The sequence below is a fragment of the Conger conger genome, chromosome 5 (assembly GCF_963514075.1).
Source record: "Conger conger chromosome 5, fConCon1.1, whole genome shotgun sequence".
Taxonomy (NCBI): Eukaryota; Metazoa; Chordata; class Actinopteri; order Anguilliformes; family Congridae; genus Conger; species Conger conger.
Window position 1 is genome coordinate 38114405 of NC_083764.1, and position 22875 is coordinate 38137279.

The window sequence follows — 22875 nt, forward strand, 5'->3', positions numbered from 1 at the left end:
GGCACGCCGCCTTGTCTGTACAAACATGTCATATCTCAACACGGCTTCACAGACCAAAAAACCCAGACCGCAAAAAATGACTCCCTCTTTCTGTTCACAATGAAAGTCCAGACTGCTGAGCAAAGTAGGCCATGGGATTTACAGACTCAAATGCTTTTCAATGCTGGGTTCTAGTTCTCCTACAAGCTTTCTTCAAACTTTTACCTGTTACCTGAGCCCAATTTGGGTTTAAGTAGGTATTGGTGCGGTGGCAGTAGACGCATAGCCCTTGTTATGACCAATGCAAGCATGAGTGCGGTGGTGACTGTTTGAGCGCTGCAGCAGGTAATCGCATTTGCAGCACGGGGAGAGCTCAGTATAGGATGCCTTCACCATATCTTTACAAGACAAATTAGGCTGAATTCTGTTTCTATTATGACTCCATTATGTGACCTTTACTGGCTGCATCATCTGTTCCTTCCTGCCAAAATGCCAAATCAGGAAGCAGCTGCCTCCTGACAGTAGTGTGACGGGAAGAAAATGTCTGCATACTTCCAGCAGACCTGGGTCAGATACTTAATTGTTTGGGATTCGAATACTTTTCTATGCTTGATTGAGCTTGTCTGGTGTATTGGAACCCATTAAATACCCTGGAAAAGTGCAAAACCCGCTTACCAGTTGGCTCAATGTACCAGGCATGACCAGTCGCGCACAAAAACAATTTTTAATCAAAAACGATTACATATTTAATCCAGGTCTGCATCCCAGTATGTGAAAGCAAGTGCACCTGCTCTCCATGATCATAGCTATGCTGGGTTTCTGTTGTCTGCATTTCACAAAACTTCTAAATTTATATTTTAATTTACTGACTGTAAATGCTCAAAATGTGTTCAGAACAATAAGAATAGCAAATATTTATATATTTCTGTAATTATCATATGAAAACATGAACATTACTGCTAAGATGATCGATCAAAATATTCGGCCATGCTTCCACAGTCAGAATGCAGAATATCACCATTTTTTTTAAATGATAGATTAAATTTTACCTTTAGACAGCTTTAAACATAGCTGACAGCAATGGCATAGAACCCTATTTATACTTGGCAGACTTTGGCACCTGAGAGAGTATTTCTGCCTAGGTCTAAGTTATGTGTACTTTCTACACAGGTATTAAGACTCGCCTTGCACACATGCTTATCTTCAATATTGCATTTCCTTGCATACACTGGAAAATGTTAATTCACTCAGGTTAAGCATGGGCGGACAAAAATCCAGGAACTGCAATTCCAGTTACAGTGAATTTTTAGCGCCTCATAATTAGTGAGACTAATTATGAAAAACTATTAAATGAAAGTGCTCGGGAAATTAAGAGGTTTCTGTGCATTTGCGTATAAATATCACCATAAATCATCACCTTAAAGCCGAAAGAATCCCCATCTGTGGTAAAAAATATTCCGTTTATGCATTAATTTCCAGCCCATATTTCTATTTAACTAACGTGATGGGAGTGTATCTTCCGGCTCAGTAAAAACTAGCCCATCAGCCACTGCTCAGAGGCAAATTGATCATTTAAATAATGAAGCTGTGAGCCACCTCAGAAAAGGTGTTTATCTCCCACCACTTTATATTTTCAATGCACAGATGGGTGAAACAGGCAGCAAATTATTGTCAGATTAGCCTGATTTGCGGAACCGCAATGGAAAATTGTAGCAGGCGCTGACACTTCTCAATATAGCCACAGCAAATCAATGTTTTGTACCGTATAAATGTATATACGCACGTGGAATGTATATACAGGAGATTCTGATACTGTTATTTCCATTGGATCTTTCTCAAAGAGCAGCTTTTCCTGAATCCAGAATAATTACAGTTTCATTGGTTTCTAAAGGGTTATTTATATGAAAAACAACAACATTTGAATCCAGTAATTTTACAGGCCGAGATAATGGCTAGCCGCATTTCCGCAGGGAAATATATTGAAGTAATTCAGGCGAAGTACCTCAAGGCTACACTAGCAGCACTCCAGCTAGGAATCATACCCACAACCTTTGTGGCTAGTTTCCTACCCATTGTACTACCTGTGCAAACACGACACACCCAACATTGCCAATCAAAGCTCAGGCAGACTGGACTTCCAATGTAAAATCAGCTTTAATATGGCCAACACTTACCTCCCGTGAATCCATAAGAAACATTCTCGTTGTGCGTAATTCTTATCTTTGTACTTTCATTAAGACTCTCCCAGCCTGAGTGACTTTCCTGACCTCCGTACTCAGAGAAACCACCACCATTTTAAATCCTGCTTGAGGAGGGGCTCTGAGAGCCGACATCATAACTGAGATGGGCATGTTTTTCTGTACTGCGTGCTAAACTGGCAAGCAGCATACGGGTCGAGCCTGACCCTCACGGCCTCAACAGGTATCGCTGAGACAGCCTGGAGCCCATCGGCTTAAGCAGGAGGCTAAAATGGGTCCCCGCAGATACTTATCTTACCTTTAGTTTAATGGATTTTTTTGGGACAATGTAATGACTAAGTGCTGTGATGTGCGGCTGTCTCGCTAGAACCGAACCCGCAGCCATCCCCGAAGGCTGCCTCCTTGTGAGACGTGAGCCGTGTGCATTTAGAAAAACAAACAAAAATCTATTCAGCAAAAAAAACTATAAGAAAATCAATAAAAGCGGGGTGACCTCAAGCCATTCCAAGGTAGTATTTTTTTTTTTGCATTTTTTGAGTGAAAAGGGCTGAGTGCAAGAAAATAGAGAGAATAGAGAGAGTATGAAAGGAATAAAAAGAATAAATACACATATTTGATTCAATATATTTCCAGGTGTTACAGCTCCACAGGCAAGGCGGCACAGAAAAGAAAGACTGCACAAAGACACGGGCACATGTACAAACGCAGACAGACAAGTAGATGGACACAGAGACGTCCCTTTCACACATGCATCTTAACCCAGAACAATGTTTTCCGGAAATATTCCTTGTCAGCATCACATCTGAACAGAAGCCAAGGTCTATTTTCCATGTGAGATGGTCCTCCGTATTACTGAGTCAGGACCTAGTAAGACATTTCCCACCACGACACTATTGTGAACAAAAGCTGCAACATTGTTTCTGGTAAGACTTCCTTGATACTTTACTGAATCTGCCCTCAAAGTATGATACTTTTTGCACATCGGAACTGCAAGGTGATGTTTTGTGAGGGAAATTTTAACATTTATTTTAGGAATGTAATGAACAGTTCAGCTGTATTTACTTTCAAGAACACCATCACAAAATCGTCAACATTGCCTCAGTAATGACTTGGGTACTATGTTATACTTTCCATAGTAAACACTTATGTTAGGCACTTCTAGTTTTAAGTTCCTTTTTCACTGCAATGTTACAGGCAGGATAGTACCACATATTAACATATCAATAGCAGATATGGCTAGCTATTTAACTTGAGAACATAATTACATGCCTCCACTGTTCACTTCATCTTCAGTTACCTCATGTGACTCAACACGGTAAAGAGGGTACCAACGTGCAGATTTCTTTTTCACAGTTTCATGTGACACAAGAGGATCAGCCATATATAACCATACTTCATTGCAAACTATCTTAAAACTATCCCTCTTCAACTATGTGGTTGTTAGTACGATTTACATCATTCCCAAAACTACTATCCAGCTAAATATCAGTTACAATTTTAAATACCAAACTAAACTGATGCAATGTTACATTTAATTTTAATTTAATTTTGTTGCCATTAATTCTCGTGCATTACTTCACAGGGTAGACATCCTGTGACACGCTGAAGACAGAATATTTCCTTACAGGAGACCAATGCGTTAACTGGGAAGACCACAACCTAACCTGGATCATTGAACCTGGCTATACCGCGGGTTACCATGTGTGAAAGGGGGCTTAAGACACAATGGGCACACACAGATGGGCACATGCCCTGCCTGAACGGTGAACAGGGATGCAGTGACACAGCCCAAGGCCTGGAGAGGTACATGCACCTGGATGGCACAGATGAGTAAAGTGACTCCGCTCTCACTTTTGTAAATGGGTAAAAGTGACAACAACCCAGGTGCAAACATGACCATCAGGTAACAGCAACTGCAGAAAGCTTCACTGTGGAATCAGCAATGTGTTACACACACCCCCCCCCCACCCCCCCGCCCCAACACCCCTCCGCTTGCCATGACTTCCCTTCAACTCGTCCAATCCACGCGAGGCTCGGCCTCGACCTGGGATAAAAAAAAATTACAGCATAACCCTGCAGCCGAAGAGAACCACTCCGGTCTGTTCATTGAAGACTATACTCAACTGGCTATTATAATTCTAATGGTCTGGTCTGAGTGGCTTAACTACCGCATGCCATCTATAGCTCCTGCTCATACTTTTTCTCACTCTTGTTCATCTCTAAATTACTCCGCAGAGATTGGTTTGCACTTACACGTAATTGTATTCTATTGACTGGACTCTGTAAGTGTCAGTCAAATGACACAGTGCAGCTTCAATCAACACCCCAATTAGGGCAATCGCACCTATTTTTCAAATGAAAATCCACAGAGCTGTGAACAAATCTCATTAGCATAGAATGAATAATAGAACAAATACCTTTTCATCTGCATATCCTGAGCAGCTGTCTGAAAGTAATGTTCAAAGCTGACTTATACAATGCCCACATCCTTGCAGAAAAAAAAACGTATTAACGTATTAACGGATAATAATAACTAACTTAACTGAGGACAATCAATCTATGGTCTTAGGCATTCCATTCTCAGTTTCTAAAATGTTCTATGCACCTCTTTATGCAGTTGTTGTAAAATAATTGAACAGTTGCACAGTTGGATAATCCAGCTTCAGGCTAAAGGATTTTGCTGTACTCCAAGGCTCCCATACGAGTCCCTTTCCATTACCCACAATTCTTCTATATCTCTACCCAATAAGGAAGTCATGGCAGCAGTTTTTTTTGATTTGGTCAAGAGGGGAAAAGTGTGTTTGCTGTTGAAAAATAAATAAATGAAAAGACCATCACATAGCCCACAGAAAACATAACCAACCTCTGAGCTCTTCTGGAATAAATACTACACATTATTTATGGTAGGATATATTGTGACAGAGGAAAATTAATTAAAGAGTTGGCATGGCAACAAGCAGCCAATGACACCTTTCCCTTAGATGATGACATGGCTTAATCCATTAAACTAAACACGATACTCACACCTTTCACTGTACTTTGAGTTCATCTTAAAACCCTTCCTTACACAAAAACAATGGCATCAGTATAATAAGAAATACAAATGTACATCACCATTTCAACATTTCCACATTATTACAGATGTGTTCAGAATAAATGTTAATATGCACATAAGCTAATTATTCATTAATATATTACTGTTAAGTGATATTTGGAAAATTATTAATTGAATGACAGTAACAGTGTTATAGTGTTGGCAATAGAGTTTTCCGTTGTTCATGAATTTTGCTACTGCCTTTTGCTTGTTTGTTACTGTCTTGTTCCATCATGTGACAATAAGGCTGGTAAACACTCAGTGGTCACTTCATTAGATAGACTTGTACACCAGCTTGCTAATGCAAATACTTAATCAGCCAATCATGTGGCAGCAAGTAAATGTATAAAAGCATGTAGAACGTGTCAAAATTCTAAGTGGATAGGCTACAGCAGCAGAAGAAAAATAAGACTAATAAATACCTAATAAAGTGCTCACTGAGTGTACAATGAGAAATGTTTACTATTGTACTTCAAAACCTGGTATCAGACAATGTCAATGTCATTGCATAGAGAAACAAACATAGCTCATATTTCTTCTTGTTCAGAACCCTTGGAGTGAAAACTGTCAAATACTAAAAAGGACTGCGGTTACAGTAGATTAGATACAAAACCAACAACATGGCATATAACCCAACATGCCCTTCCCCTCCCATAGGTCAACTCTACCCCATATAATTCCACCCCAGAAAAAATAAATAAAAGAAAGAGAGTTACATACTGGCTTGGGAGGTTTTCTGGACAACTTCACTGGTGAATGCACCAATGCCCCTGTTGGAGACAGCAGCTAGGGAAAAGGAGTACTCTGTATTTGCTCGCAGGCCCTCCACAGTATAGGAAGAACTGGGGCCAAATGTCTTCTTCATCTGTTTGTAGAGGGAGAGACAGCATTACACCGAGGACCTGCTTTGTAAAACACCCTCCCCGACCCGATATGACACAGAATCTGGGTCATTTCACATTATCTGTCATAAGAGCATTGCTGTCATCTGTCATGTCATAAGTGTCAACATTTCTTCCTGACAAATAAACAAATGCTGTCTTGGAGGAAAGGATGAGTGACTGTACCTGGCCGCCGAACTTGCCCTCTTTGTAGAGCAGCTCGTAGCTTACGATGCCCTCCTTGTCATAGGCAGGTTCCCAGGTCAGCTCGATGCTTGTGTCTGATACCCTACCCACCTGGAACTTTGCAGGCTGTCCAGGAACTAATGGACAAGACAATTAATTAGCAATCAATCAAAATGATACAGAACATGTTAGTAAGATCTTTCCAGCGAGACTGAGGCCTTAACCTTTCTGTCAAATCCGGACATAACCTCAATACTTTCCAGACAGTTTCTGTACGCAACGGAGGATATTTAAGACATTTCTGGAAGTTTCTGATGACCGAAATGCTAGAAAATACAGTTCAAGTGATTAAAGCGGTTTATACAGAATTGTTATGTCTCCAGAAGTGCATATGTACAGTATATTACCCAATTAAGTTTCAAAAATGATTGTTTCATCTTATTGCTGTCTGTAACAAATCCCTATGGTGTTGCGACCCGAGACCACTGTGTTCAAATAAGATCAGTGTGGTAGACCTTGGCCAGACCAGAGGCATCTGAAGCATGCTTCTCTAGCCCTTGGGAGTGAAGAGAAGTGCTTGAGAATTGTGAAGGAAAAAAGCATCACCAAGGCATAAAAAATGAAATAATTGTTTACAGTTCTGAAAAAAATTCAGCAAAATAGGCTGATATACGCAGCCCATGCATGCCAGAAAATAAAATTATTACAAGTTTCCAGGGAGTTAATTTAAAGTGTATTTTCTTGCTTTTCACCAATCCCCCAAATGCCCCTACAGTATACCATCCATTGTAAAACTGGTTTGTTGTCAGAAACTGTAAGTATATAAAATATAAAATATCCTTCACTACACATACTCCAGAAACTGAAACCGTACACAAAAAGTGAAGTAAACAAAAACATCCAGGAAGTGAATTATCCCTACTTTTTCATATCGCTGGAAAAATGCCATTCGTCCATTGACAATACATTTTTTTTCCAGCTGTATGGATTGTAAAAAGGAATTGAAATAGAAATGCCATTCGACCATCGACGTGCCAAAGTGCATGCAGGCACAGCAAGGCACAGGGACAGAAGTGCTCTTACCTCCCTGGAGGACTTTAACCTGGATGGCATCAGAGAAGGGCCCGTCTCCCACGGATGTGAAGGCCAGCACGCGGATGGTGTACGTCTTCGAGGGCATGAGGCTCTGCACGGTCGTGATCCCGCTGTCCTGCACGTTGTGGATCTGCCAAAGGCTCATGGGCTGGGTGGGATCCATGGTATAGTAGACCCGGTATCCCTTGATCTGTCCGTTCGGCTCCTCAGGTTCCTCCCACCGTACCATCATGGTGTTCTGGGAGATGATTCGCGCCTGGATGTTGCGGGGCGGGCTGGCGGGAGCCTGCTCCCCGGTACGCGTCTCCACAGGGTTGCTAGGTGGACCCTGACCGATGGTGTTGTAGGCTGACACTCGGATCTCGTACTCGGTGTTAGGGTACAGGCCCCCGATGCTGTATCGGGTGGTGGTGATTAAATCCATGGTTTCAAACTTGCTGTCGGGGGACTTCGCACGGTACTGGATGATGTAATATGAGACAGGATCTGGGTTACCGGAGTCCCAGGTGATCGTAACACTGGTCGGTGTTGTTTCAGTCACAACTGGAGTCCCTGGGGGCTTTGGCAGGGCTGTTTTTCAGAAAGATATACAATGCACATGGCAGACAATTATTACAGGAATAACCTAAAATGCATGGGTAAAAATTGAAGCTAAAACACATTTCATTCTAAAATGTAGAATAGAAAAAATGGTCAAATAAACAGAAAAATGACTTGACTAATGTCAAGACAGTGCTTTCCAAAATGTGCCCACGACTCAGCCGAACGGTTGTCTGCCTGATCTGTAATAAACCCTAGAACCTTTATTAGCTAGTTAATGCTCTCACTCACTGCTAATTATTTAATCTAACTCGTGCAAGTTACACGTCTGCAGTCTGAGCCAAATGTGAAGCTCATACTAGCTACAGATCTACTGTATACCTAGTTAGTTACACACAGAAAAATACATATTCTAGCTATAAGGCAACAATTTCATCTCAACATGGTTATTGGTCTTGGTCATTTGAGTCTCGCTACTGTTTCTTGAAGTAGATGCTGCTCGGAACCAGCTGGAGACCAATGTGGCCATTGACTGAAGTGGATGAATGTTGAGAGGAAACTGTAGCCAACTTTGATTGATCAAGCAAAATACTTTGCTTGATTTCTCAGATAATTACAACAAATAAAGGGAATAAATGGGCAGTAGATGCTTAATTAAACAAAATAAAGTAAAATCTGCTATACCTAGTTGGCCACTAACCCCACATCAAGTACTGTTTATTACCTTTCAGCCAAACACGCAAGTACTGTATGTGTGCAAAAAAAAGTTTATAATCACTGAAGTGCATATTTTTCTGTTGCAAAAGAAAAAAAGAAAAGATTCTGTTGCACATAGACAAGACATTAACTAATATTTTAACTAATGCACAGCTGACAAATCCTACCATACATGAACACAGAGACAATCTAAAACAACAAGTGATAGAGGTTTTCAATCTGGCAATAAATTCACTTTCTCCACAAATGTTTGCAAATAACATTTGGTTAAATAAATGTTTACTGGAATACAGAAAAACCAGCTAGAGCTATAGCTGTACTGAAGAAGAGGGCAAATCATAAATAGTTACCTCTAACAGCATTTATTGCTTCCACATAATAAGAGCACTAGATTAGCTAAAAATAGCTAATAGCAACATTGAGATAAAATGGTGATATGTATTCTCTGAAAATATTTACAGTATTTATTATTCATGAATAAATAAATAAATGCTGCTTATTTATTTACAGGTTATGCAAGGTTCTAGTGGTCACGCCTATTTTATTCATTTCTTGTTTAAATGGGAGTAACGAAAAAACGGCAGGGCAACATTTCAGTACATTAATGCGCATGTCAATTGCCTTACACTTTACGATGATCTGTGCCACGGCCTCGATAATGCCCAGGCTACTTATAGCCACGCAGGTGTAGTTGGCCGATTCGTGGACACCGCTGAGCTCCAGGACGTTGCGGCCCACCGGCATCTCGTCCTCGGGGGTCAGGTCTTCGGCGTTGAGCATCCATTTTACGTAAGGCATAGGGGAGCCCACTGCCACGCACGTGATGTTGACGCTGCCTCCTGGCATTATCTCATGACTAGTGGGCATGATAGAGAACCGAGGGGGAACACGGCGGACTGTAAGAGGAAAGAGGGGAAACAAGAGAGAGGTAACAAAACAACTGGATGAAAATGATGCCTTTAAATGACATAATACATATATTAATAATATATGTATATAATGACAAACACAATAAACATTCAGAGAAAAAAATCAAGTTATTAATTCATGGAAAAGAGATAAAATAATAATACTACTACTACCAGCTACTTCACCGACAATGTAGATTGACTGAAAGACATGATTTAGAGCAATGTGAATCCACTGATCAAAATTTGACCCATTACATTTCAATACACAAAAATCCATTATATAGGTTTCTCATCTTTCATTTTTTTAAATTAGCTACTAACCACTGAAGCAGTTTATCCAATATAAAACATGGACGATAAGTTAATCTAACCAAAACATTAGATACATTAAAAACGTTAGCTTAAAAATTCAATTAATAAACACGGGCAAAAAGATTCACTAAAAGGTTTGACTTAACATAGGCCAAATAGAAATATAATGCATAATAAGACATGATGGCTTGAATATCCAGTCATTGTAGCTAATACTGTTAAATACATCAAAGTCTCACAAGATTACCTAATGCCTCAGACATCATATAATGATACATTTTAAAAGTTACTGTTCAGAAAGGAAACTATGCTATGCTTCAATCGGTAATATGGAATAGTGATTCGTGACTGAAGATGAGAACCGTTAACATGATTTTTGTGGTTCAAGATAGATGAACTGGACAAAGCCTTCTTAAGATCTAACAAGGTTCCATTGATAGATGCAGCTGTCATTTTCTCAGACGTCATGCATTGTAGGTTTAAATTGATAAAGAAATTAATTATAACAGAACATTAATAAATAGAGACAATAATGCATAGAAGAGTATAACTGAAGGGTCAATAGCATGCCCAGACAAAAATGATTTTGAAGAAAAAGAGCAATATTTGAAAGAGAGGGGGAGTGAAAGAAAGATAAATGGGAGAGGTGGGAATAGGGGGAGGGGGGAACCCACATCAGTACTGTAAAAAGACATTTTTTTCTTTCTTTCTTTCTTTCTTTCTCCAGTCAATGTGACCAAATGTGACAGGAGCACATTTTTGCATCACATTCCTGGCAGAAATTACACGGAATATAGGATATACGGCAAAATCATAAGCAATGTCTAAAAAATAAATAAAAGGATAGGCAAAGTGGTAATAGTGACAAAAAAAAAAAACAATATAAAGAAAATGTATGCAGAGAGATAAAAGCAAATCACTGCATTGATAAACGTAGTGCATCACCGTATAGGAGATGTGGATGCAGTTGTCAATCCTACATACGGGATTAAAATGGTTGGGGAAGCAATGAAAGGCAATGGACAGGGAGATGCTGTGTGTAGCTATAGTGGAATAAAAGCTTTTTCAGGGGCCTAAACGAATCCTCTCAGCAACAATATACATATTTGATTAACTTCCATAGTAATACACATATAATCCATATAATCATAAATCCATATTTACATGTTTGTTTCTGTTTAGACATGTTTAACGTGTATATTTATTTTTATTAATATTTGCACAGTTTAAGTGTTGGTATTTTTCAGTCATTTTGCATTTATTTTGATCTTCTTGGTCCGTTTGAGTCTCAGATAAGTAGCAATTAAGTATGTCTTGGCTTTAAAATCCCTGCTGTAAAATACAGCTATGCCAGCTTGACCAGCTTGAAAGTTGAGCTGGTCTAGCTGGTCATAACTGGTCTAGCTGGGTATGAGCTGGTCAACCAACATGGCCATCTAGCTGGGTATGTCTGACCAGCTACCAGCTGTTTCAAAACATAGCTTGAGCTGGGCAAATCATATCAAGCTGGGAGCTGGTCTGAAATGGTCAACCAGCTAAGCCATGTTGAGCTGGGAGCTGGTCTGAACTGGTCTGAACAGCAGGGAAGTAAGAGAAGGGCTATGGACATTTGGAAGGAACTGGAAATGTATCGAGGAAATGTGGACATATGTACTGTATGTGGGTCACAGAGCTCACAGGAACTATATAACAGAAGGGTGGGCATGGCTGAGGTACCAGGGGGGGCTTAGAGACAGACAGGTGGATATACAGACAGACAGACGGATGGATGGATGAATGGACCGGGAGGACAGAATCACAAAAACTGGGTCAGACAGGCCGAAGAAAAAGGACCCAGGCAGCAAAGCAGCAGCATGGGCAGACAAACGGTACTCCTGGACGTGGGAACACTGGAAGGAGTGGGTAGGAATGGAGGTGGGAGAGAGAGAGTAAGGAAAACCGATAGGGTTTTAAAGAAAAATAATTGTTTTCCGCAGGATTCAGGTGTCATACACAAGGGCTTGAAAACCAGGATTCCTCCATTCCAAAAATCCTATTTATCCGGTATAGGATGTTTCACCAAATGATATTCACTCATTACATTACATTACATTACATTATTGGCATTTGGCAGACGCTCTTATCCAGAGCGACGTACAACAAAGTGCATACCCATAACCAGGGATAAGTTCGCTGAAAGACCCTAGAGGGAAATACAATTTCAGCTGCTACCTGTACAACAAAGATAAGGACAAGGGCCTTTTTTTTTTTTTTTTTTTTTTTTTTGAACAAACAAACAAACAAACAGAGCAAAAGTGACCAAAGTTAACTATCCAAACACTGCTTACCTAGCCAACTCACTGCACTTACAGAAAACACCACAACTGTACTGTATCAACTTATTTAAAACTGGTATTTAGTTTTCATCCCGAACACTAAACATACAGTTTAAAAAGGAGACAGTGAATCGACCCAAGGCGTGGTCAGTCTCAGGGGTTTGCAATTGTATCTTCCAGTCTGTCGTGCAAGTAGTGACATTAAAAAAAAAGAAAAGATTTAATAAGGTGGAGGGCCACCATCGATTTTCATTAAACTGGCTGATCTCCAGGTTAAAATTTGCAGTCACATGATCATCATATCAATATCATGATGGCTAAGCATTAAGCACAAGACCTGTTTTGCCTTGTGCATAACACATGGACGGACATCACTATCCTGGATTTCAAACTGTTAGTCTGCAATTACAATGCACTTTCTTTCATGTGTCAGTTGCTTTCTGTTTGTATTTTTAAGGCAAACAGACATGTATTTATTTATACTGGGATGTTATTTTCTTAATTAATGAGCCATACCCATGTGGTAGCCTCTGCTTTGCATATACTGTACATGTCATTGTGTTTCTATTTCTTTCCACTACCTGTATCTTCAAAGCACTTCCCCAAGCCTTAACTTGCCAAGTTCAATGTTTCGTGAAAAGATCTCACCCTCTTTCAAAAACAGAAAAGTACAAATTATCAGTTCAACCTACAAATTGTTGAAGGGAACCGCAGTCTCCATGAAGAGGAAGGTATGGATCTTCTCCGCAGTTAGTGGGTAAGAACCATAGACAAACCATCCCCAATCCTAAAGCAGTGTGCTGTGTCTCCAGGCAAGTCAACCAAGGTCACCCCAGTATACATTCCCAGGAACCAGTCTTACATTTAATTGGGGAAAAGATAATAAAATAAAAAAACAAACAGATTGCAGGTGTGCTTGTAGGGAATTCTACAAACACAAATACATATTACCCAATGACTCTTTATAGCTATTAAGAGGATTAAGAAGCACAGGTCTTAAAACAAAAAAGCCAATTGTTTATAGTATATATAGACACTATATATCACTGAGCACTTTATTAGGAACACTTATACTGGGAAGGTCCTCCCTTTGCTCTTAAAACAGCCTCAATTCTTTGTGGCATGGATTCCACAATTTTGAAAACATTCCTTTGAGATTCTGTTCCATGCTGAAATGAGTGCATCAAGCAATTTCTGCAGATTTGTCAGCTGCACATTCATGCTGCAAATCTCCAATTATATCTATTTCCGGATCTGAATGTTCTATTGGATTCAGATCCATTGACTGGGAAGGCCACTGAAGAACACTCAACTCATTGTCATGTTCATGAAACCAGTTTGAGACTACTTTTGCTTTATGACATAGTGTCTTATCATGCTGGAAGTAGCCATTAGAAGATGGGTACATTGTGGCCATGAAGGGATGGACATGGTCAGCAACAATAATCAAATAGGCTGTGGCATTCAAGCGACGATTGACTGGTATTAAAAGGCCCAAAGTGTGCCAAGTGTGCCAATAAACATCCTGTGTATTTTGCTAGTTTTTCCTGTGTATTTTGCTAGTTTCTGGATGTGATGCTCTGACTTATGGTAGAACCTATGCACTTGTAAATCGCTTTGGATTAAAAGCGTCTGCCAAATGACTAAAATGTAAAATGTAAATGTAAATTGCCTACACCATTACACCACTGACCAGCCAGGACTGTTGACACAAGGCAGTCTGGGTCCATGGATTCATGCTGTTCTGAATTCTGACCCTACCATCTTTATGCCTCAGCAGAAATTGAGATTCATCAGACCAGGCTATTTTGGGTCCAGATTTGGTGAGCCTGTGCCCACGGCAGCCTCAGCTTTCTGTTATTGGCTGACAGAAGTGGAACCCAACGTGGTCTCCTACTGCTGTAGCCCATCCGCCTCAAGGTTTGACGTGTTGTGCATTCTGAGATGCTTTTCTGCTCACCACAATTACACAGAGTGGTTATCTGAGTTACCATAGCCTTTCTGTCAGCTCAAATCACTCAGGCCATTCTCCGTAGACCTCTCTCATCAACAAGGCGTTTCTGTCCACTGAACTGCCACTTACTGGATGTTTTTTGTTTTTCGCACCAACAGAGTAAACTAGACTGTTGAAAGTGAAAATGCCAGGAGATCAGCAGTTACAGAAATACTCAAACCAGCCCGTCTGGCACTAACAATCACGCCACGGTCGAAATCACTGAGATCACATTTTTTCCCCATACTGATGGTTGATGTGAACATTACATCCTTAAAACATTAAAGCTCCTTACCCGTATCTGCATGAATTTATGCATTGCACTGCTGCCACACAATTGGCTGAGTAGATAATCCCATGAATATGTAGGTGTACAGGTTTTCTGAATAAAGTGCTAGGCCAGTGTATGAACCTGCATGCAGCAAGTGGCCAGTCTGAATTCAGGATTGTGTTGTCTAAGTGCTAGGGCAATGTTACACAACAAGAAAGGGTGAATGTGAGCAATTTCATAAGACAGCTACTGTACAGACCTGGGTCAAATATGCTTTCTACGCTTTCCTGCACTTTTCTGCTGTATTGAAACCTACAAAATACTCTCAAAAAGTGCAAACCCTGCCTTTTGGTCCTCTTGGTTGGCACAATTGCTCCAGGCAAGATCATTCGGGCACAGAAACATATTCAAAACAATTATGTATTTGACACGTCTGCTGCTGTATAGTTTGTTACAGAAGGATAACAAAGATCTGTAAGGGTACAGAGGTGATCCTGTTTCAAGCCCCGGTGCTGAGACAGACCGCTCAAATTTCCTGTGAGGAGATGCAGGCAAGCCACAACGGCAGAGACCTGCATTGACTCCACGGTTGGTAAAGATGTGCCAGAAACGAGAGGTTGAAGGCGGACATTACCGGCCAATTTGGCGAGACAAGAGCGCACTTCTACTGCCCAAAATAAAATGAGTGAAGCAAAAATAATGTGCAGCCTTTTATGCCACCTTGAAGCTGAGATTACACCCTCTTAAGTGCCTGTTAAATGGCGGAAACACTCAGATCCTTCACACTGGTGAGTGAGGCCCTGGGCATTCATGTTAGTCTCTCAGGGTATTGCATCCAGAGGTAAAGACATTGTAATAGGAGCCAATTGTGAGCATGCAAATTTTTTGCACATTATATTGGATTTGGTTCATTTTGCCAGAATAATAATATAATAATAATAATCACTAATTGTGTAGAGTCGGTCCTGATAGGTTGGAAATAAAAAAGATAACACTAAATGACTAATATTACTTTGACTTGCTCTTATTTATGGGCCAGAAACTACAATTAGTTGAACTAAAAATCCAGCTTTATTGGATGCTTATTTTCATATTGAGAAATTTCACAAATTGCTATTTCTTTACTGCATATTACTATATCTGAGCTTCGTAAAAATCTGCATGAATCAGAGGAGTTATAAGTTTGATAATATCTATTTTCTTACACCAGATTCAAACTTTGAAATTTGTGAAAAGGGGGTAATCTTGCAGTCGTCCGTGACGTCAAAAACACAGCAGACCATGCAGATGCCAAACAAAGCAAGCCAAACCTGGAGCCAGCAAACACACTCACGCAAAGAGCACAGCCTTCCTGCACCATGCTAGCTGGTGATAAGTTTCCATCTGACTCATAAAAATATACAATCTTTCAATCTGGGCATTTAGAAGATGTGGTTGGTCAGCCTCAGTCAATAGGAAATATATTTTTACAATAATGTATTACTCCCTCCAATTACTGAAATCTGAAAAGCCAGTTCACATATTCCTAATTCATGTAAAAAATTATAATAATAAAACAACTCAACATATCAATTATATTAAAATGTAATATGCAAGTCATCAAAAACCTCCCCTACTTAGGAAATGGTGCGTACAATGAAGACATATATTCTGTTATGACACCAGAAATTTAAGTGAGGAACAGATTCACTTGATCCAGCAGGGGAAATCCACTCTTCGTCTTAAAATGAACATGATAAAGTGAATGATTACTAAAAACGAGTGGTTCCCAAATGAGTCCAGGCAACCCATTGTCTCTGCTGGTTTTCATTCCAGCCATTATTGCAACCTCTGAATTATCAAGCTGCTAATTGTTCTTAATGGCATGCCAACTTGTGTAGTAAACAGCAGATTTAATATCACACTTGTTAAGGCATTTTGGCAAGATATGTTTCCCTCCACTGAAATTAGAGACGAAGATAATCTTGTCTGAATGACTGGGTGTGCTTTCGCACAGCACATTCAAATTACAGGAAGGATCGATTTATATTTACACCAAATCCTGACTGTGCCTTATCCCCTGATTTGTTCACCCTGAGTGCTGTGTGCACATAATTCGACAGGTTATGACCCTGGTAATGAATATGCAACATACACTCACCGAGCACATTATTATGTATTTATTAGTAAAAATAATTACTTATTTTTTAGACTTCTACTGCTGTAGCCTATCCATTATTATTGTTATTATTATTATGATGCGTTGTGTGTTCAGAGATGCTCTACTGTATACCACTGTTGTGGTTTTTTGCATTACTATCACCTTCCTGTCAGCTTTGACCAGCTTGCCCATTCTCTCATTAACAAGTTGGTTATGTCTGCAAAACTGCTGCTCACTGGACTTTAAAAGAAAAAGCTTTTAGCATCATCCTTTGCAAACTCTAGAGACTAGTGTGCGTGAAAATCCCAGTTTCTGAGATACTCAAACCACCCTGTCTGCCATCAACAATCATTCCACGGTCAAAGTCACTTAGATCACATTTTTTCCCCTTCTGAAGGATTATGTGAAAAGTAACTGAAGCTCCTGATCTGTATCTACACGATTGCATGCATTGCACTGCTGCCACACAATTGGCTGTTTGGATAATCGCATGAATAAGTAGGTGTAATAAAGTAGAAAAGTTCTAATAATTATATAGACCAATTTACTGCAAGATGTGTTGTATCATTTAATTCCGACCTGTTGGAGATAATTGAGGACTAGCACAGTTTAAAATAACAATATTATCATCTCTCACTGAAATAATGAATACATAAACGCCTAAAATGCAAGGTACAACAAAAGGAAAAACTGCTAATGAGTTATACCTGATTTGGGTTGCATTTTGTCGCTCTACTGTCCAATGAAAGATGGTTATCCCAATTTAAGTACATACATATGAAGATGACTAACAATAGCCAGCTTGATATTTTATTCAGGTTAAGCAGGGTTACTGCCTTATATCCATTTTTAAATGAATCCAGATATGTCTTGGCATAATGCAGAATAAATATAAATATCAGTTAGGCAGAGCACACTGTCTGCCAACAGACATGTGGTTATCAGGCAACAGACCAATCACATCTACCATAGGCACTACTGACCAGTATCTTCCATACACTCAGAAGAAATTACACTAAATACTATTCCATGTATCTCTGTAAAACAGATATACATAGTAACCTTTACATGAACCTATTAACCTTAAATAGTAACCAATAGACCAATAAAGCTCAATACTAGATTGTATTTGTCAATATATTTTACTAATAAACAGAAGACAGGAAGACTGGCTGCTGTGCATTCTACTTTTAGAATTGGAAATCCATTTGTCCAGACAAATAAGGATAGTTATATTAAGAACTGAAACAAGTACAAACAAAGTATAATCACAAATACTCCCACGCACACATACGCATACAAACCTAATAAAAAAATATTTTGGATAAACAACAACGACATAAAATGGGGGTTCCACAACAAGATTAGAATGGAACAGATCAGCAATATCAATTAAAAAAAAACAGGAAATGCAGAAATAGAGACAACACCCAAAGGAATTCTGTTCAGGCATGCAAGCGTAGTTACATTCTCCCATCATGCATCAGGACCTGCTATTTCCAAGTGCTGGGTTTCCATGACAACGAGCGCAGAGAAGCGTTCTGGACAGAAGCAATACAACAGGATGCGAAGAAGGAAAGGGCACACAGTGCAAACAAACTCAAATGAAAAACAAAATCCGACCAGAACGGTTCCTTTCATGAAAACTCTTGAAATAAAAATGATATTGGAACTGTTTAAGTATTCATTTTTCTTATATTTATAACATCTCTCTTTATTTTCACTTTGTTGTTGATATTAGCAGATAAATATGCTGAATCTTTTAAGACATTATTTTAATGTGGGAAAAACGTTAAAAAGAAAAAACACACCAACCTTCTCGAAGCTCTGAGGGATGTAAAGGGATTGATGCAGAACACAATGACATGAGGAGAAGAGAGAAATAGGGGAAACACAGAGAGAGTAAAAAAGGCCACCTCAAGGCTTTAAGCTGCTACATTTCTCTTTTTCCGTCTGTCCACTCTTTCTGTTGTATATACCAACGGCATCCGTCATTCAGAACGCCATCTGCCCGTTCCAAACCCACAGTAGCCACGTTTATACAGGAAGTTGGAATTTAAAGTAATCGACTATTTCCTGATCATTACTGATAAGAGGTGTGTTTATCGGCTAAGTGCTCCCAAGACAGTGTGCTTGCTTTAGAGAAAGAATAAAAAGAAAAGAAAGAAAACAAGGAGCTAGAAAATATTAATTAAATCGATAAAAAAAAACCAATATCATGGCACAATCAGGGTTAGAATTAGTAGCTACAATGAAAGGCACTGAAAAAGACTGGTCGTAGCTAATCCCAATTTAAGCATTTTAATAGCTCATTCCCAGTGCTAGCGGCCTTCATTCTGGACTCCACATCCCTCTAATTGTGAATAAGTGTCTGGACTCAATATGAATCCTCTACTGTAGCTACTAGTTTAAAGTGCAACTTCCCCCCAAAAAATAATACATTTTAAAAAACACTTTTGAATTGAAACAACAGCTGACAAGTGGCCCCTATATTCTTCTCCTATTTATGCAATCAAATTAACATCGCTATTGTCTGAACTCAGTGACCCTGTTTAACTGCTCTGGTATGCAATGCCAACACTGAACAGAACACACAGCACTGGGCTCACAATTGGATTGGGAAGGGGAGTGGAGGGGGTGCCCCCAATGTAAAAAGACACAGAAGAAGAACCCATGATCATGAGTAGGGGACTAGGTTCCCCCAGCATTGTTTCTAATCCACAGTCGGAACCGACGAGCTGTCAAAATGTGTGCAGAACAAACATTCATTTAAAGGCATACTATGCAGGATTTCTTTCCTTGCTTCACCCCTGTGTTTATACAAAAAACGCCTACGCCCCATTCGCAACCCCGCCTGTACCACCAAGATCCTTCTGGCTCATGTTCTGGCTAGCTGTCGGTAGCTTTGTAGCCTGTTGCAAACTACCATGAGCCATAATCAGCTCAGCAGGCCAAATATGATTCATAAAACCCTTATTTTCCCCAGTTTTCCTATGCAGAAAGATCCTGGATAGTATGCCCTAACATTTCCTATTTTAGGACCAAACACTCCTACTCCGGACAGATCATCGACTCAAAAGATATTAGTTTATTGTTTCACCAGGGACATACAACATAGTCGTGACCCACTTTAATATGTATTGACCAAAAAAATTTGAATTGAGATTAATTTGAATCAATTAATTTTAAATTACAGATACTTGGATTAGTTAACTTTAGTCTTACTTAGAAATTAGAAATGAAAGTATTCATCAGAAAAACGAATTTAGGGTAGAAAGTTTTTAAGCATATATTTAGAAAACTGCCATGTATATTCTAAATAATCCCTTAGTTTAATGACCATATCTGAGCGAGGGAATATTTTTATTTGTCTGTGATGGCTGACTAACACCTGTCAAGGACACTTTCTAGTGCATTCCACCATGTCTTTTCATTATCTTCCTTAACAGCAAAAAACACAGTTTTCAAGTTGAGAATGTCTACGGAACATTCCCCCATGAACACATCTTGAATGTAGGCAGGCCTGCTTTGCCACAGTCTGAATTGCTAAATATACCAAGATTGTTGATTGAGGTTCCACCCACTTCAGGCAACAACTGTTTCAGGTCTACCTGACTGACCTTTAAGTGGAAGCAGTTAATGTGCATAAAATTAATGCAAATACCACTGCAGACAACTGATAAAATGTCTCTCCAGAAATATATCTTTCAACTGTTTAAAGAGGCCATGCAAACGGGGATCCATTTTGTCTGGAAGGAAAAAAATGTTATGGCAGTTTACAGTTTACAGCAGCTTGCAGGGTTCTCAGGGTTTCCGGGACCGTGTTGCTCCCTACCTCGCACATATAGGTTGGCGGGGGCAGAGTAGCGGACGCCTTCCACGTTGGACGCAACGCACTCGTACTTCCCCTGGTCGGTCTCTTCTGCGTTCTCTATCTGCAAGGCACCTGGGAAAGGAACAACCACGCAAGACAAAGCAGAGAGCAAAAGAGAGAGAGAAAGGAAGAGATGTTATGCTTCATGTTATGTATACACATAATATCCATAATCAATTGCAATTATTCCCTGCCCTTAACGCTTCAACCGAAAGATAAAATACACACATTTTCAAAAATTCACTTTTTGGTAAGGGGTGACGGTTAATCTGAACAGGTGAGGTATCAAAAATCAGAAATCCATTGAACAGCATTGCAGCTCATTATCACTTGTGGTAGTATACACATTTGTAACAGATACAAGATTTTATGTAACAGGTAACATAACCAGACAGATGCACTGGGATACCAATAAAATTAGTGCTACCAAAAATACTGCATATACAGTAGCTTCTGATATAATCTCTAACATAAGGCTTTTAGCAATCATGTTTAGCATCAAACTCGGTAGCCAGCTCACCAACACGTTAGTTGCTCGATCGACCAACCAATTATTTTACATTAAACATGTGGGCGGCTGTGTCATTTAACTTGCACATAAATAGTTGGACAAATATGCAGTATTAATAATAAAAGGTGGCAGTAGAGGTATATTTAATGAAAAAGTGGTGAATGTCATGTACACAGTTCAAACTAAATACATTTCAGGGTTCTAAATTGTGATTAAATTTGATCATGGCAAGTTGCTTAATGTACTCTCTCTTGTCACTGATTGATGATACTGACAAACACAGGCAGTGCAGTATACTGACTGGCATTAGCTAGGATGGAAAATTCCCAATATCAGTTTGTATGAACACCAAATAAATTTGAAAAAGCTGAAAAAGAACAAAGCCATTGATTGCACGTCTGGAAATCCTCCTTCATGATTAAAGTACCATTTCCGGAACATTCCTGGACCAACACATAAATTGAGGTCTCTACCAGCAAGCACGTACAGGAAAAACCATCTGCCATTTCAGAGTTCAGGAAAATCTCTTTATACAATGCCCACAATGAGCATGCTTTAAAGCGGAGATTGTAACAATCCTCTCAGGGATGGTAAAGGAAGTATTTAAGATAAAGGTGTCAGAAAACAAAGATAAATAAGGGTTAAGGGAGCATACTATATTAAATTAAAAATGTAATAGAAAAATGACATTAATAACACCCACAAGACACATGCTGCAGTTGTTCCAGAATAAACAGAAAATAATTATAATGGATAACCCTTTAAATAAAGGGCAACATGCTTTTACGTATAATAAATAGTGGCAGGATTTGTTGGGCAGAATGCAGGGTGGCTGACTCTCAGCTACAACTGCCCACTGTGAGGGTGGGGGCCCTGATGTCCCGACATGGCACTTCCTGCACTGTGTTCCTGCCTCTATCCGTTCATCCCTCTGCTTTGCCCAACTGAATAAAATAAATACAAATCTGAAAGGAGGGCAGCCTGTCTGCTCTAATTTAAAAATAAGAATGAATCAATTCATTGAAAATGTAAAGAAATGCATAAATCCTGTCATTTCATTTCGGATTACAAAGCAGTAAAGGCCATGATAATTAGGGTTTCTGACTCAGTTGGCCTACGAGCTTGCTGTGATGTGTCCCTGTCTATTTTCTTTCACTCGTTCTCTGTCCCAGCATACTGCCACCAGTCAAGAAAAGGGTTTTTTAATCCACTGCATCCTATGAAGCTGCAGGGTATGCTTTTGTTATGCAGGTAGAAGAAGGGGACTGTGTTTGGCCACACTCAAGAGGCTCACTCACCCACTCTCTGACACACACACACACACACGCGCACGCGCACGCACACGCACGTCGCTTACAAGTAGATAATTTACCCAAAGTAAGGGTTATGTCTAAATTACATTTGTAAAAATGTACAGAGAGGACCAATAAAAGGATTATAATTTCAGTTTCATGTATTCAGTAGTTCAAGATATAGTACATAATGCATACATGCATCAAACCAGTCATACTTGATCCTTTTACATTTATTTACATACATCACCTCTCTCAATTCAAATAAAATATCCCCTTGCAGCGGAAATACTGTAGAATTCGTTGGGTGAGTGATTGTGACACCTGGCAGTTGTAGCTTCCACACTGTTCCGAATTTGCCAAAACTCCATATATGATTTAAAAAAAACAGCCAAAGTATTCTCACAGAAACCATTTTAGTTCCTGGGCACGTCAACCCTATAAACTCAGCAACACTGGCTGTCTGTGGTTGGGTCACATTAGCATTTGTCTTGCCACTGGAGAATATGTATGAATCTTAACGCTGTTCCATAGCAACAGTGCAATAGCACTTTCTGTAACTGAAA

At 39.6% G+C, this 22875-nt stretch overlaps 1 protein-coding gene across 1 annotated transcript in view; it reads right to left on the reverse strand.

Annotated features, from left to right (window-relative positions):
- LOC133128722 (receptor-type tyrosine-protein phosphatase S-like) overlaps nucleotides 1-22875 on the reverse strand; it is a 205929-nt gene that overhangs the window by 50799 nt on the left and 132255 nt on the right. The window contains exons 7-11 of the mRNA XM_061242447.1: nucleotides 20468-20578; nucleotides 9317-9586; nucleotides 7422-8003; nucleotides 6339-6475; nucleotides 5992-6136 (exon numbers count right to left, since the gene is read on the reverse strand). Coding sequence (XP_061098431.1) covers nucleotides 5992-6136; nucleotides 6339-6475; nucleotides 7422-8003; nucleotides 9317-9586; nucleotides 20468-20578 — 1245 coding nt within the window. The remainder of the gene's footprint in view (nucleotides 1-5991; nucleotides 6137-6338; nucleotides 6476-7421; nucleotides 8004-9316; nucleotides 9587-20467; nucleotides 20579-22875) is intronic.